This window comes from Thalassophryne amazonica, chromosome 9 (genome assembly GCF_902500255.1).
Source record: "Thalassophryne amazonica chromosome 9, fThaAma1.1, whole genome shotgun sequence".
NCBI classification, from domain to species: Eukaryota; Metazoa; Chordata; class Actinopteri; order Batrachoidiformes; family Batrachoididae; genus Thalassophryne; species Thalassophryne amazonica.
The window spans coordinates 38,875,496-38,890,135 of NC_047111.1; the positions used below are offsets into that span (position 1 = coordinate 38,875,496).

Here is a 14,640-nt window from a genome sequence, read left to right on the forward strand (position 1 = left end):
GCACAGCTATAAATGTCAACTACAGTACACGTCTTGGAATTGGACAAGTCATGTTATAATTGTGTTCAAATTATGGTGTGTGCATTATTTACTTATTTAGGCTGAACTGAAACCATAGAACACCTGAAAAACAACTGATGCATGTATTAATTTGGGAAGGGACAGTTAACATCCATAATGTACCGGAGTTAATTGGATAAGACCTGAAGTTGACATGAGGATAACTGGAGCCAAATGTAACAGTGTGTTGGATTTCTCCATGTAAATGTAGTTATTAAAATCACAGATTGCTCAGAAATATCAACCTTTGTTGAGATTATCCTTTGTTTACTTCCAATTGCAATTTTAAAAAAGCAAATATTCATCTATTCATTTTGTAAAACCACTTGTTCCAGTTAAGTCACAGGGTGCTGGAGCCTATCATTGGCACAAGGCATGGTACACCCTGGATAGACTACCAATCTTCTTGCAGAGCCGACCCACAGAGACAGCCTCATTTACAATTTTGGTCAGTTTCGAGTCACCAAATCACCTAACCTGCATGTCTTTGGAGGTGGGAGAAAACTGAAGCACCTGTATAGAAACACAGGGTGATCTTCTATGTGAGGCAACAGTGCCAACTACTAATCAACTGCGCTGCCCACAGTCAAATATTTTTGAGCTAATTCTTATTACAAAATTGAAAATCAAAGACTTTTTTTAAAATGACCTCTCATGGCACACCTGCAGGAACTACATTTAGTGTTGTGATTTTAAAAACCCTTTCAGAGTAACCTCGGCACAAGAGGTTGGGTCTGAAGTCTGTGAGGTCTTTAGTGGTTACAATCTGAATTGCTTGTTAAAGAAACTTTATGTCTGTCTTTGTTGTTGCCATTTTATTTATGTATATATTTTGCGGTGTACATAACTGTGTTTTGTCAGATTTTAAATCACCAGTCTTTTTAGCTGGTCTCCATAGGAGAATTCTTTGTAAGACTTGAGCTGTTGCTTTCTTTGTGATTGTCTCAATCTTTATATGTAGTTTGGCAGCACTTCACTCATCACTGCTGCCCTGACAGATGCCACTGTGACTCACTTTAATGAGGAACGGCCTGCCAGCCACAAGCATTTACATTGGATTGACTTTAATGTGCTTACAATGTGCTCTGTGCAAGTGCAATATCTAGAAAAATACAGATATCGGATCAGGACTCGTATCGGCAGATATTAAATGACTCTGATTGGGATTGGTGGTTTAAACAAACAAACAAAAAAAAACCCTAAAACACATGATCAGGAAATCTCTATCAACCACAGATACTGGTCCAACCCATGTAAGTGTGTGGAAATTGAAATGGCTCTTCATATTTTTCAGTAACTTACGGTCTGCTGTGTGCACAATGATTAGGCAGGTGAGTTTTCTGACCTTATATTTTATACATATTTTCCAACTCCAAGCTAGATGAACCTGAATGCTGATGAGTTTTAAGCATTCTCAGGTGATGGAGGGCGTGACCGAAAGTGATTAGCACCCTATATGGAGATGTACATAGTTATTCAGCCGCTTCTTTACCTCAGGCAAAATGGGACAAAAAGGATATTTGACAGATACTTAAGTCATAAATTGTAAAATGTCTTTCAGAGGGATGCAGTACTCTTGAAATAGTTAAGCTATTGAGGCGTGACAAACGAACAATCACGTTTTGTTGCAAATAGTCAACAGGGTCAAAAGAAATGTGTGGACAAGAAAAGACTTAACTGCAAAAGACTTGAGAAGAATTAAATGAGATGCTACCAGGAACCCATTATCCTCCAGTGCCACCATATTCCATAACTGCAACCTACCTGGAGTGTCCAGTAGTACGAGGTGTTCAATGTTCAGAGACATAGCCAAGGTAATACCCCTATTCCACAGGGTGCCATTCTACAACTAATATTAATCATTTCCTTTATTTGCCATTGTACATACATACAACAAAATTTGTCCTCTGCATTCAGTCCATCCTAATTATAGTTAGACACAATCCACACACTAGGAGCAACCACTACTACAATTGCCCATGATCCAAAAAAGTGCAAAATGGGACAAAATACGGTTCCTCCTAACAGGCTGGCTTGTAAAGTGCAGACCTGGCAACTTGCAGGAAAAAAAAAAGGAGCTGCACCCTCAGCCAGAACCACAACAAACAATATTTGGCTTCAGATTTCCCAATGGAGTTTCAAACTGTAGTTACTAAGAATACCTTGTTTTAAGAAGTTCCAACATGATTGAAGCTGTTAAGACTACAAACACCCAGACATTACAATGTCCTATCAACGAGTTCGAGAATCGAATAAATTTTTTTGAACAGTTTTAAAATTAGATTCTGATTTCAAATCTGGTGCCGATGATGGTTGCAACTACTACATACGCAATGTTTGTGCAAGATTGACAAAGATGGATCAAGAAATTACTGTGATGCTTCAAAACGTTCCATGATTTGTCATTTGGGATTAAATGGGAAGGGATTGCACTCTGTGGAATGGCCCTCTCAGGAAGGCTGAAACATGACCACCACTGAACAAGACTCAGAAGTTGAAACAGCAAGATCAACCAAGAAATATTTGAAGAGAGATTTCAAACTTTTTGAAATGTTTTATCAACCCGCAAACGGACAAGCAGTTGGTCATGTAACATCAGCTCTCTTCTGTCAGCTAGCGGCGGTACAAATATAGGAAATCAGGAAGTGGTCGTCAACCTTCTCACGACATTATGTGACTCGTAAGAGGCTGAAACGTGGTGTGTCCGTACTGGGAAAAGATTGGGATAAATCAGAGTGAACTGGCTGACAGCTGGAGAGAACAGTCGGTAGGTGACGAGGCCAAGGGCACCCAAGGGTTACAGCACAGGGCCTGTTTGTGTCGCATCCTGAAAGCCACACAGGAGCCTTCAGGGGACTGGAAACAGAGAGGCTGTTTTTTGTATTCTTTTTTCTACAGTAAATACCCCAAGACTTCAATTTCACCAAGTCCTCAGATTGCACTGATGACAAGATGGAGCAGGCATGAACAATGAATCTGTTTGCTTTGAGTGCAAGACCAAATGTACGTCAATGCACACACTCGCTGACTGTATGCGTACTGTTTGTGCATTTATAACTCTTAGCAAAAATTACGCCATCTCCACTCAGCATGCAGACAAATGAGAGATATGACGTAAAGCAACACTTGTTTTACTGCTCAGCATTCTGGCTTCATTAAAACATATTTCCAATATATGAGATTTAATTGATGGCATGTATTTTCCACCCACCCCCAAGATCATGTAGAGGAAAAAACCATGTGTTGAGGAAACTACAAATGGATGATATTCAGTGATGAATCCCACATCTGCATTAGCCAAGTCACTGATGCTGGAACTTTAGTCTGGTATGGTTGTAATGGAACGTATAAAAGCAGCTGCCTGAAGAAAATAAGCAGATTTACCCACTCATTTATGAGACGGGGTTGCATGTCTTCATTGACATTTTGGACACTTCTCAGATTCCATCAGTTGAACATTATTTTGGTGGTGATGGTGTGTCAGGATCGTGATGCATCTTCCACAGAGTAAAGAAGGTTCAACCTTTTTCCAGGAAAGTGATATCAACTCAGTGCCACTGAAAATCTTTGGGAAGTGCTCTATGATTGTGCTAAAACTATCAGTGTTGAGGTTTTTTTTAATATGTTTTGATTTTTTTTTTTTTATTGTTTTGCATTATTAGTCAATTAATACTTTTTTTGCAACTAAAAAAATTGTTCAATATTTTTCTGTGTTTTTCCCAGTTTTACTACTAAAATTCTGCAAGAAATGGAACTGAAAAAAAAAGTTAATTCAAAATAATCAAGGAGCAGCTTGGATTGCAGGTGCCCCCCTCCCCCCAAATGCATGGCACAGCTGTTAAATTGTCAAGCATTTTCACTAGATTGATATCTGCAATGTGCTCTGTGCAAGTGCAATATCTAGAAAAATACAAGTATTGGATTGGAACTGTGTGTATGTATGTGTATGTGTGTGTGTGTGTGTATATATGTGTATGTGTGTGTGTGTGTATATATGTGTATGTGTGTGTGTGTGTATATATGTGTATGTGTGTGTGTGTGTATATATGTGTGTGTGTGTGTGTGTATATATGTGTATGTGTGTGTGTGTGTATATATGTGTATGTGTGTGTGTGTGTATATATGTGTGTGTGTGTGTGTATATATGTGTGTGTGTGTGTGTGTATATATGTGTGTGTGTGTGTGTATATATGTGTGTGTGTGTGTGTATATATGTGTGTGTGTGTGTGTATATATGTGTGTGTGTGTGTGTATATATGTGTGTGTGTGTGTGTATATATGTGTGTGTGTGTGTGTGTATATATGTGTGTGTGTGTGTGTATATATGTGTGTGTGTGTGTGTATATATGTGTGTGTGTGTGTGTGTGTATATATGTGTGTGTGTGTGTGTGTGTATATATGTGTGTGTGTGTGTGTGTATATATGTGTGTGTGTGTGTGTGTGTATATATGTGTGTGTGTGTGTGTGTATATCAGAATTATGTTGTTGACTTCATCCTCTCATGTACTTGGTTCATGTTCTTAAATGCATTTTACAAGCAGGCAGCATTCCTTTCTCTGGACAACCACAATCGAGACTCGGATGTTTCTGTGACTCTTGGCTCTGCCGAGTTGTTAATTCTGGATTTGCAGCTCACATTTCTCCCATTGGAAGATTCTGTGCACCGTCCTTAGCGGTTGCTTTGAAACCATTCTGCAGATTTCACCATCAGATTAGCCGCCTCATTCACACTTCAGTATCAGTTTCATAATTAACTTCTCACTTTCTTTTCAGCGTATGCTTTTTTCCACCAAGCTTTCAGTGTGTCTCATTCTGTTTTTTGTTCTTGTTCTTTCCTTCTCTCTCCCTGATTTCGCCCCTCCGCTCATTTATCCATCTTTCATCACTGCTGCGTATCTCTTGTCACTGGATGGATCACATTTGTCTGGCAGGTCTATTTTTACCCGACAGTGTTTGTTTTGCTGTCTTTCTCATTACTTCAGCCTGTGTTTTGGTTTGCCTTGTTTTTAATCATCCACTTTATACATCCAGCTGCTTATCTGCCACACCCATGGAGGGAAGTGTGTGTGTGTGTGTGTGTGTGTGTGTGTGTGTGTGTGTGTGTGTGTGTGTGTGTGTGTGTGTGTGTGTGTGTGTGTGTGTGTGTGTGTGTGTGTGTGTGTGTGCGCGCACGCGTGTGTGTGTGTGTGTGCGCGCACGCGTGCCTGAGTAGGCAGGTGTTTTCTTGTTTATTGTTTTAGTATTTAGACACATGCATTTTTATTTGTGCACTAGACAGATTCTGCACATGATATCCTGCACATCTAGATTCTGCACGATATCATTCGTGCACATCTAAAGTTTTGTCTCTGTACATGCACAGATGGCATATTTGTCTGACTTGTCACCTCACTCGGATTAAGATCAAGTGAGGTGAGATAATTTTTTCTTTCTTAACAAATACCTGTTTCATTTTCTTACAAATAAGATTTCTGTGCTCAGGCACAAATTCTACAACTTTTTAAAATATTATTTTTAGGGATGCACCAATAACACTTTTTTCCAGACCGAGTACAGTACATACATTTTGGTACTCGTCGATACAGACTGCCAATACAAATGCTTAATGATAATTAATTACAGTTTTATGAGTTTGAAAACATGTTTTATTCATCAGTTGTTGCTTACGTTTTGACTATAACTGCTCACCAATAACATTAGCTTTGTTTTAATTTACAAACATTTCACTTAAATCATGTAACATCACTTTTTGACTACAACAAATTGTCCTTTAACATTGTGTTTCTTAAAAAACACGACACTGCCAAACATCTCAATTTAACCTGTGGACCTCAGCACTACAAAATATACAATACCAGGAACAGAACTGAAACTGTCCATCACTAACTTTACTTTTATGTCTGTGAGGACTAAAATCCTTTTTAAAAATGTGAGGGGCAGATTCTTTTTGATGAAAAGAAGCTTCTCTGCATTATTTCTGTTTTTATCTACAATGTGTGACACTGAGCTAAACAGCCTTTCACTCTCCACACTTTTTTTAAACTTTTAATTAAATATGTATTGGTAACATACACAAATACTAGGTGTGTAACGATACACAAAAATCATGGTTCGATACGTACCTCGGTTTTGAGGTCACAGTTCGGTTCATTTTCGATACAGTATGGGAACAAAATGCAAAACCTAAATTTTCTTGTTGTTTAAACCAACAATTTATTGTAACATTATACAAACAGGAAAATAAAATAATTGCAAAGTGCTGCCTGGTAAGAAGTTAAATAAAATGTTCTCAAATAAACAACAAATATGTCAATTGATGCTGTCAGTTGATTTCCTGAAAGCTGCGCTCCTCATGTAGTGTGAATTCACACACACACACACACACACACACACACACACACACACACACACACACACACACACACACACACACACACACACACACACACACAGTGTAAATAGGTCTTACCTGAGTGTTTTAGTGAAGAAAAGTCACTCTGCAGCACTTTGTGCCGTCAGATCAGTTAGCGGAGCAGAGTCTTCTCCCCCCTCCTTCCCCATCAGTTCTCTGTCTTGGCGCAACAAGTCTTAAAGGTCACAGCACCTCAGTAACGTCTCATTTACCACAAGCTCCATGCGATCCTGGCTGCACACGCGATGAAATCTCAAGAAAAAGTTATAGAATTACTCAGTTCTCTATTTTCAGTTTTCAATTTCAATTTATTTTCCTTTATATAGCGCCAAATCACAACAGAGCAACAGTGGTAAGGGAAAAACTCCATCTGAGGAAGAAACCTCAACCAGACCAAACTCAAAGGGGTGACACTCTATTTGGGCCATGCTACAAACATAAATTACAGAAACAATTCACAGAACAATTCACGGATGAATATACAAGAATTGCTGTTGGTGGACAGGACATGGAGAAAGGACACACGGTGTTGCACGGCATCTCCACGGAGTAATTTTAACATTATTTTGTTTTTCTTTATGGATCATGGGATAATTTCATCACATGCAGACAGAATTGCCTGATGCCTGTTGTAACTGAGATGTTAGCGAGGCGCAGTGAATCTTTCAACTTGTGCAGCAAAGTGCGGCCCGTTGGGGGGAGAGGTGGTTCCGCTGACAGCACCACAGACATCCAACAAACGGATTACACCTGTAGCAGACTGAGCCAGTCTCACATGGGCCTGGACAGCCACACCAAGGGCTGCAGCTCAGTCACCTGATGGACAACCTCTGCTGCTGAAACCATGATCTGAAGGCAGAACTGTGGTGAAAAGTGGGGGGGTCACAAAGTAACTTTTTTTCAGACACAAGAAGAAATTAAAGCATTTTCAGATGTTGTTTTCTAAAATCAGGAGGCTTTATGTGGATAATTTTCTTCAGGATGTGATCACGAATTCCACTGAAACGAACAGGTAACACTTTATATTTACTTCATGTGTGAATTTACGCTGCATGAGGACTGCAGCTTTCAGCCAATCATTGGATAGCATTGATGGATGTATTTTGACTTGAGTAAATTACATGAAAACCTGTAAAAAATCCATAAATTAGCCACATCATTGTTAAAAAAAAAGTAGCGGCTTATAGTCCGAATATTATGGCGCGTGGTAGTGCATGAAAATCCCCTATTGAGAGGTTGACATCAGGTGTCGTAGTATCGGAGAAGTTTATGATTACAAGTAAATGAATATGGTATTTGGCTGTTGCTCAATACTGGTATCGGTATCGGTTCATCCCTAATTATTTCATTTTTGCATATATGGCTGAATGAATCCCTGTTCTTATATTGTATACAGCGTGTATGCAATATAGTATGGTGTAAGTACAGTGAAAATAAAAAAATATATAAAATAACCATGAATAAATATTAGGAAATGGTAAAACAAGGCTGGGAAATATTTAAAAAAGATACCCACCAGTGCTATTCATAATACAATTACAATATTATATAAATAATATTTTGTGTGTGTATAATAAAATAAACTGCTTGAAAAGGCCTGAATGCAGTTGTTTAGAATTGTTGCTGCCTCTGAATTTTAAGTACGTGATATAAACTTTACTGAAAAAAATAAATAGAAATGATCTAATTTTGTATAATTAGATTTTTGTATTTTTTTAATGCACCGATATTAAATAACAAAACAAGATATTTTCATACAGTGAAACAAAATATTTAAAATGTCTATGTGACACAATTATTGGCACTCTGAATTTAATTTTACACCAGTTTTTTTTTTTTTTTTATGAGATAAGTCAGTACTCGGGGGGGACTTCTGTGGCTGGAGAAACTGTGCAAAGTGCAACCTTTATCAGTTGTATCAGCAGGTTATTGGCTTCATTACAGAATGGCACAGAGAATGATTTTTCTTTAAAAGAATAGATCTTGGATTTGTTAAGTTTTCAGATGTTAAAATATTTTGTTCCACTCCACCATGAAACTGAATAACTGCTGATCCAACTGACAAAGGTTTACTGTTCAGATTTACCAAACAGTATTATATTGTTTGTATTTCTTAATGACTGATATAAAGTTCAAGACATATTCAGTAACTTGGAAATGTTGAAGAACAGAATTTAAAATGGGTTCAAAAAATAAATAAACAGACCAATTTTGTACAACCAGAATAGTTTACAATGTTACACGCATTTACCCCAGAATGGTAAACAATTTCAGCCAAATACATAAAAACGACTTACTTAATGCCATACTTAATGATGTACTTAATTTGGTCAAAATTACTCTTTCATTGTCCAAAGGACTTTAGAGTCTATTCAAGTCAGGGCCTCTGCATGTTAATAAAGAGACATCTTAAATAAGAAGGTGGCAGTGTAGAGAAGTTAAACAGGATAGAGAAAACTTTCAAACTTCTAGGACTTCTGGGTTCTAGGAATTCTAGGTCTCCTCACCAAATCTCATCAACATATGCTCACGTTGTTTTGAGTCGAATGTTATTTTCTGAACATTCTTCTGGATCTCAGGTCCAGAATATGTTCCAGATCACCTCAAAATTTATTTTCCAGTACATTATCTGCTTGCCAAAATTCACTGGAATCTGTTCATTACTTTGAGTTATGCTGCTAATGGACAGACAGAGACAAATGCCGGTGAAAACATGACCTCTTTGACAGATGTAATTACCCCAGTTCCTCTTTTCCTTTAGTAGAATATCTCAATCCAGACTATCTCGGACCAGATCACAATAAAATAGTATTTGTTTCATGTCAGTTCAGTGCTTGTTTTTAAAAAAATGTTTGAAAAGCTTTGCAATTTTATTTTACTCTGTGTACAAGCCATCAGAAGTGCTTCTGTATGTGGTGTTGAATTTGTAGAGACATTCACTTAGCTTGGCAGTGACATTCATGTCTTTGGGTCTTCGGCCTTTGAGACCGAGAGACCTCTAGACAGAGATGTTTGGTGATAGTGATGCCTTTGTAGGAGAAGGAAGGTTTTTATTGTCTGGGCACTTCCTGTCTTACTCTATGCTTGTTGGACTGCAAAGGTAACCAGTGACCAAAGGCAACAACTGGATGTCTTTGGTACCAGGTCTCTTTGGTACCACTGGAACCATCATGACTTACTTAAAGAGACTCGGGTGAGGAGTATGACTTGCATTGTGAAGTGGTGTGTTGTTGGCTCACACATTTCCCTGTGGATGATCCAGTGCGCAGGTGTCTCATTGTTAAGGACTCCAGTGGCTGGAGAAGGTCAAGGATTTGCCCGTGTTTTAGACTGATCAGATAGACTGATCCTTTTTGAGAGGTAGGGAATGACCATTTGTCTGCCTTTGGTGAGTGTTCTCCAGGACCCAAGACTATTCCGTAGTGTGGTGATGACATGTGGTACTAGTGTATGCTCCCAAATTCGACATGAGAGATTTACATAGATTTTTTTTTTTTTTTTTTTTTTTAGGAATTCTTATTCTTTTTCTATGTCTTAATTCCATGCTTATGTGGGGTCAGCAAGGTAGATTTTTAGCAATATTTACATCTATTTAAGTAGTTTGTAAAGAGAGACAATAAATGACATCATCAAAGGTGAGACAGGATTCAATACAGTGATACACAGCTTTTATATTTGAGCAGCCAGTATACTCCATGTGCGTTTAACCAGAGAGAAAATGGCCGTATAATATTTTGTTTCCTGATGGTTGTTATGGCTGAGGAGCAGCTCATTGCCCAGCACGCCTGCTGTTGTCTTTTAGCGTTAGTCTAGCGTTAGATTTTTCTTATCACTTTGCATTAACCAACTTGTACTATCTAGAGCCCTACACGGGAGTAATTTCTTCGTCCCATTCCGGCCCGCTCCCGCTGAATTTCAGACCGTTACCGCCCGCACCCAGAACGTGTGTTACACTCCCGTTCCTGCAATGTGCCTGTCCAGTCCCACCCGCACCCACAAAACGTTGAGAACTTACGTCCACACAGTAATCAAGATGCATTCATTTTGTGTCTCCACCCATCTCACAGGGGAAAACACGTCATTTAGGCTATTGAAGAGATTCATGGGGTTGTTTGCTTCACTTCCCTGGCCTGTATGTCTTTTGACACACTGGTCAGGAATAGCACTACTATTTGGTTGTTTTCATTTAGTTTAAAGACAGTTTCATGCATGTGCCCTATATGGGCATGCAGTCTTGCCACGGTAGCCCGCTGTGCTGTGTCTGTGTCTCTCTGTATGTGTACCTGTTCGCTCCCGTTATGACCGCTGCTCCTGTTATATTAAAGATGTTCTCTGAAAGTAGCGTCTAGACACTGTATATGTTACACTATTCTCCTTTGTTGACTGAGTCATCCTGTTGCTTCCGTTCCTGCAGTATTTTTTTTTTTTTTTTTTAGCTGCCCACTCCCACTCGCAGCGAAGTTCTGACCGCCCGCTCCTGCCAGATTTGCGTTGGGTCCCGCAAGACTCAATCCGTTTGCAGCTCTCTGGTACCATCCTCAATCAAAGGAACAGGTTCATAGGCCCCAATTTATGTAATACAGTACATCTTTATGGGCACGCCTCGGTGTAGCAGTTTGCTTTGTAAATCTAATTGTATGCCATTTGCTTGCATGTGATTAGCAGCAGTCTGATTCTATGGAGTTTAACCAAGACGGAGAATTTGAGAAATCCTCAAGTGAAGATAACAAAGCCAATTGGCAGATATTCAGAAAAGTCTAACTTGGTTTGACATCTCACATGTCTGCTGTAGCAGTGAAGTTACATTAAGGTGCACATCAATAATCCTGTTTATTTTTTCCCTTTAGATTCGACTGGAGATGGATAAGTACCTCCCCCAGACCAGCAGTCCTATTTTAAACGCCTCCAATGACACTGTTGACAAGAAGTACAGACGAGAGAGCGCATCTGTGGTCGACGAGTATTTCTCAGAGGACAAACCGGCCACGCCTTACAGCCTCAACATAAACGTCATAAACGTCGCCAGCACGAATCACCTCCGCACAGGCCTCTACCGTCCCAACACAAAGACCCTCACACCCCATCAGATCAAGACAGAGCCTGGGCAGGAGGTTCCCTGCTCCATCCCCACCACCACTACCCAGGCCCTGCCAAGGTTCACCTCAGTTTTCAGTGTGCCGCCTGTGGTCAATAACGTTTTCATCAAACCAGAAATGAGCTCTGGAGGGGTAGTCAGCATGGTCACAGGATCCCAGCAGCAGCAGAGTTTGGAAACAGAGCTTCAGATTGGCCCACCAGGGCCCCAGCCGCAGGTCTACCACATGCCCATAACCACCAGTGCCGACCTCACCATGACCCTTTCCCACAGCAGCCAGCTGCCAAGCAGCTCCAGCAGTGGCAGGACGATGCTGAACCTCGGGAGTGTTGCGTTGACGACAGCCAATGGTAACTATGTGATGGCAGACCACCAGCTGGCACAGTGCCATGGGTACTTCCAGATTTCTCAGTCTAACCCAGCTCAGCAACAGCCCCACAGTCTGCCTCCGTCACCTCCAAACTCCCAGCCAGGAAGCCCAGATGGTCAGGCTGAGTTGCTGACCTTAGCACCACATCATCCACACCTACCGCCTCCATACCAGCACATGGGAGGGCCAAAGTTAATGGGGCTGTCCCATCATGCCATGCTGATGACCCACGGCCAGGGCGTCCTGACAGGTCCCAAGTACAACAGGCGGAACAACCCTGAGCTGGAAAAACGAAGAATCCACTTCTGTGACTTCCTAGGTCGGTGCAGGTTAAATACAGTTCACATAGTGACAGTAGTTTGACTCTTATTTAAATTAATTGCTCCTGCTGCCTGAGGGAAATAACTTCACTGGTTTTCAACACAGGTCTTGACAGCGTAATGGAAAAACTTTTTTACTTTTCTGATTTTAACCTCCAAAAGGTAATGTGTATCTATAGATCTATCAATGGAATGGCCTCATTTGTGAGCATGTGCATATATATATATATATATATATATATATATATATATATATATATATATTTTTTTTTTTTTCTCTCTCTTTCTGGGCATTTTATTATAAATATCTGAGATTATATGGCTTGTTGTGCAATTAGTTATATTAACAGACAGTCGAATAAGTCTGTGCTCCAATATTTCCATCAGGTGAAATTTTTTCATCTTAATTAGGTGTTAGCATTGTTAGCAGGTATCGCTAGCTTAGTGATGTTATTTCCACTGTTATTTGCTGTTACTGAAGCAATAATCCTGTCCTCGATTTTAATACCTGTCCTGCACCCCACCAAACCTTCATGAAAACCAAGGACCAGTCCACAAATTCTAGACTTTAATAAAACACCTGAGCCAAGGTTAGCCTGTTAACCTTTGCTTGTTTACTAACGCTGAGATGGAGCCTTAAAAGAGCCAAGTCTGCCACTGCTAACGGCTGAACTCTTTTAGTGTCGGGGGTACTGGAGCCTATCCTAGCAATCATAGGACAAAAGGCGGGGTACACCCTGGACAGGACGCCAGTCTGTCACAGGGAAAAATGGTGAAACAGAATGTTACATTTTAGAAACTGTATTTTTTGCTGAAAGTACGCAGTTTGACTAGTTGTTTTAAATTGTTTGATTTATGGTAATTTTACAATTTACTTTTTACTTTGTAATCAATTACTGTAAATGTAATCTTTATCTTTAGGTGCACGCTGTCAGAAATTCATTTTTTCCTCTTAAGGCCATGCTTACAATCAGAATTTCATTCAGCGACACTATTTATTTATTTGCTTGCCGTGGTTTGGCCAGTAAATGGATTAGTTTGTAAGTTCATTTACACAGATTTCTGACCCTGAATAAATATTTCAGTTTATTGGCTGTGGGCTTGTACTTGAACTGATTACCCTCAATGAAAGTGGTTCTCCAATACTTGCTCAAAAGTTGGACCTTACCCTTTGTGAAGTGTCTTGGGGGTGATTTATGTTGTGATTTGGTGCTATATAAATAAACTGAATTAAAGGTTGGCAGGTCTGCAATCACAGTTCAGTTGTCCATGAGGTTGATGAGTTTTCTGATTTTCTTTCTTTTTTTTTTCTTTCTTTCTCTCTCTCCAGGGTGCACCAAAGTTTACACAAAGAGTTCTCATCTGAAGGCTCACCAAAGAACGCACACAGGTAACTATTACCCAAATGCTTATACAATCATCAAAGTATACAAAACTGCTTTCTTCTGCTGTTCTTCAGGTGTAAATAATGGTGTTTTGGTTTGGATTTTTTGGAGTAGACAGTTGTAGAGGAGGATTTTCTTAAAAAGAAGACCTGAAAGTTCAGCTACAATTTGCCAGAAGGCCTAGATTTGATGTTTTGGTGAAAGCAAATCCTCCTCTATACCACTTCATCCTGAAGGTGTATAACTGGTGATACAAAACGCAGAACATTCACTGTGCACAATTTCTCCAATCACAGCCACAGAAGCCTGTAACTTCTTCTGGGTTGTCTGGGTGTCTTGGTGACTTTCCTCACTCTTCTTCTTCCACAGTGACTTAGTTTTTGAGAGCTGTCCACACAGATTTACCATAGAGTGCCATACTGTTTGTATTTCTTCATAATTGATGTAAAAAAAAAAAAAAAGTCCAAGACATATTCAGTGATTGGAAATGTTCATGTTCATTAAACTGATTATTTACAGGTATTCTACCAAAGGGGCCCATTGCTTATGCAACCCATCATCTTGGCTTTTATATTTTTAACTAATTTATATCACGTTGTAGATAAATTTGGCTTCCGGGTCGTACCCCTAAACCCATGTCTCATCACCAGTGATGACCGTGGTCAGAAAGTCGCTGGTACTCTTTGCATATTCCAGCATGTCCTGTGAGACTTTCAGAGCAGTTTCTTCTACTCCACTGTTAGCAGCTTTGGTACAAATTTTACTGACACACTCTGCATGCCCAAATCCTCCGTCAAAATGGAATGTACCGAATATGTGCTTATCTCCACCTTGTCCACAAGTTCCTGGATGGTAACATGGTGAGCATCCATGACCAGAGTCCTTATTCTGTCAGTCACTTAGTCATTTTGGCTTGTGGATGGCCTTCCGGAATGTGCGTCTCTCTCCACTGACGTGCATAATTTCCAAAAGCCTGCTGAATCTTATGATTGGTTTCC

The 14,640-nt window shown here is 39.7% G+C and overlaps 1 protein-coding gene across 1 annotated transcript in view; it reads left to right on the forward strand.

Moving 5' to 3' along the window:
* klf5l (Kruppel-like factor 5 like) overlaps positions 1-14,640 on the forward strand; it is an 81,484-nt gene that overhangs the window by 45,677 nt on the left and 21,167 nt on the right. Inside the window, exons 2-3 of the mRNA XM_034177911.1 lie at positions 11,320-12,256; positions 13,588-13,647. Coding sequence (XP_034033802.1) covers positions 11,320-12,256; positions 13,588-13,647 — 997 coding nt within the window. The remainder of the gene's footprint in view (positions 1-11,319; positions 12,257-13,587; positions 13,648-14,640) is intronic.